The sequence below is a fragment of the Oxyura jamaicensis genome, unplaced genomic scaffold (assembly GCF_011077185.1).
Source record: "Oxyura jamaicensis isolate SHBP4307 breed ruddy duck unplaced genomic scaffold, BPBGC_Ojam_1.0 oxyUn_random_OJ53872, whole genome shotgun sequence".
Taxonomy (NCBI): domain Eukaryota; kingdom Metazoa; phylum Chordata; class Aves; order Anseriformes; family Anatidae; genus Oxyura; species Oxyura jamaicensis.
In genome coordinates, this window is record NW_023306406.1 from 1 (window position 1) to 1,202 (window position 1,202).

Here is a 1,202-nt window from a genome sequence, read left to right on the forward strand (position 1 = left end):
TTCCCCATGTTCCTCTTAACCTCTTGCTGTTGGGCAGCGCTGACTCGTGTGTTGCTCCCAGCAGAGTCCCTCATTCACAGGGACATCCTCAGGCTGCGTCAGTCAGGACACATGAAAGGGACGTGCCAACTGTAATCCTGAAAGAGAAAAACCATTACATTGGATTAATGGAGAAATAGAACAAGCTTTTCTCATGTAAGTTTTCTGACTAATTAATGTGTTAGTTTTTTTATTATTATTATTACTTTTTATTTTTTATTTTTTCCCTGAGACAGCACCCCAGGCCAAGAACCATGCAGATGCCCAACAGCAGCTCCATCACCGAGTTCCTCCTGCTGGCATTCGCAGACATGCGGGAGCTGCAGCTTCTGTACTTTGCGCTCTTCCTGGGCATCTACCTGGCTGCCCTCCTGGGCAACGGCCTCATCCTCACCACCATAGCCTGCGACCACCGCCTCCACACCCCCATGTACTTCTTCCTCCTCAACCTCGCCCTCCTCGACATGGGCTGCATCTCCACCACTCTCCCCAAAGCCATGGCCAATGCCATCTGGGACAGCAGGGCCATCACCTATCAAGGGTGTGCTGCACAAGTCTTCTTTTCGGTCTTCTTGGTTGTAGCAGAGTATTATCTCCTCACCGTCATGGCCTATGACCGCTACGTTGCCATCTGCCAGCCCCTGCACTACGGGAGCCTCCTGGGCAGCAGAGCTTGTGCCCAGATGGCAGCAGCTGCCTGGGGCAGTGGCTTTCTCCTTGTTGTCCTGCACACGGCCAATACATTTTCCCTGCCCCTCTGTAAAGGCAACTCTGTTGACCAATTCTTCTGTGAAATTCCCCACATCCTCAAGCTCTCCTGCTCAGATGCCTACCTCAGGGAATTTGGGGCACTTCTGTTTAATATTTCTTTAGTCTTTGGTTGTTTTGTTTTCATTGTGGTTTCCTATGTGCAGATCTTCAGGGCCGTGCTGAGGATGCCCTCTGAGCAGGGCCGCCACAAAGCTTTTTCCACGTGCCTCCCGCACCTGGCCGTGGTCTCCCTCTTTGCCAGCACTGCCATGTTTGCCTACCTGAAGCCCCCCTCCATCTCCTCCCCATCCCTGGACCTGGTAGTGGCAGTTCTGTACTCGGTGGTGCCTCCAGCAGTGAACCCCGTCATCTACAGCATGAGGAACCAGGAGCTGAAAGCCACACTGAAGAAA

At 52.5% G+C, this 1,202-nt stretch overlaps 1 protein-coding gene across 1 annotated transcript; it reads left to right on the forward strand.

Moving 5' to 3' along the window:
• Positions 1-293: 293 nt before the first annotated feature.
• On the forward strand, positions 294-1,199 carry LOC118158861 (olfactory receptor 14C36-like; the record flags this gene model as incomplete). Its single annotated transcript, XM_035313549.1, has 1 exon — positions 294-1,199. A coding segment is annotated over exon 1 (906 nt), but the record flags the coding sequence as incomplete, so codon positions are not given.
• Positions 1,200-1,202: the final 3 nt, after the last annotated feature.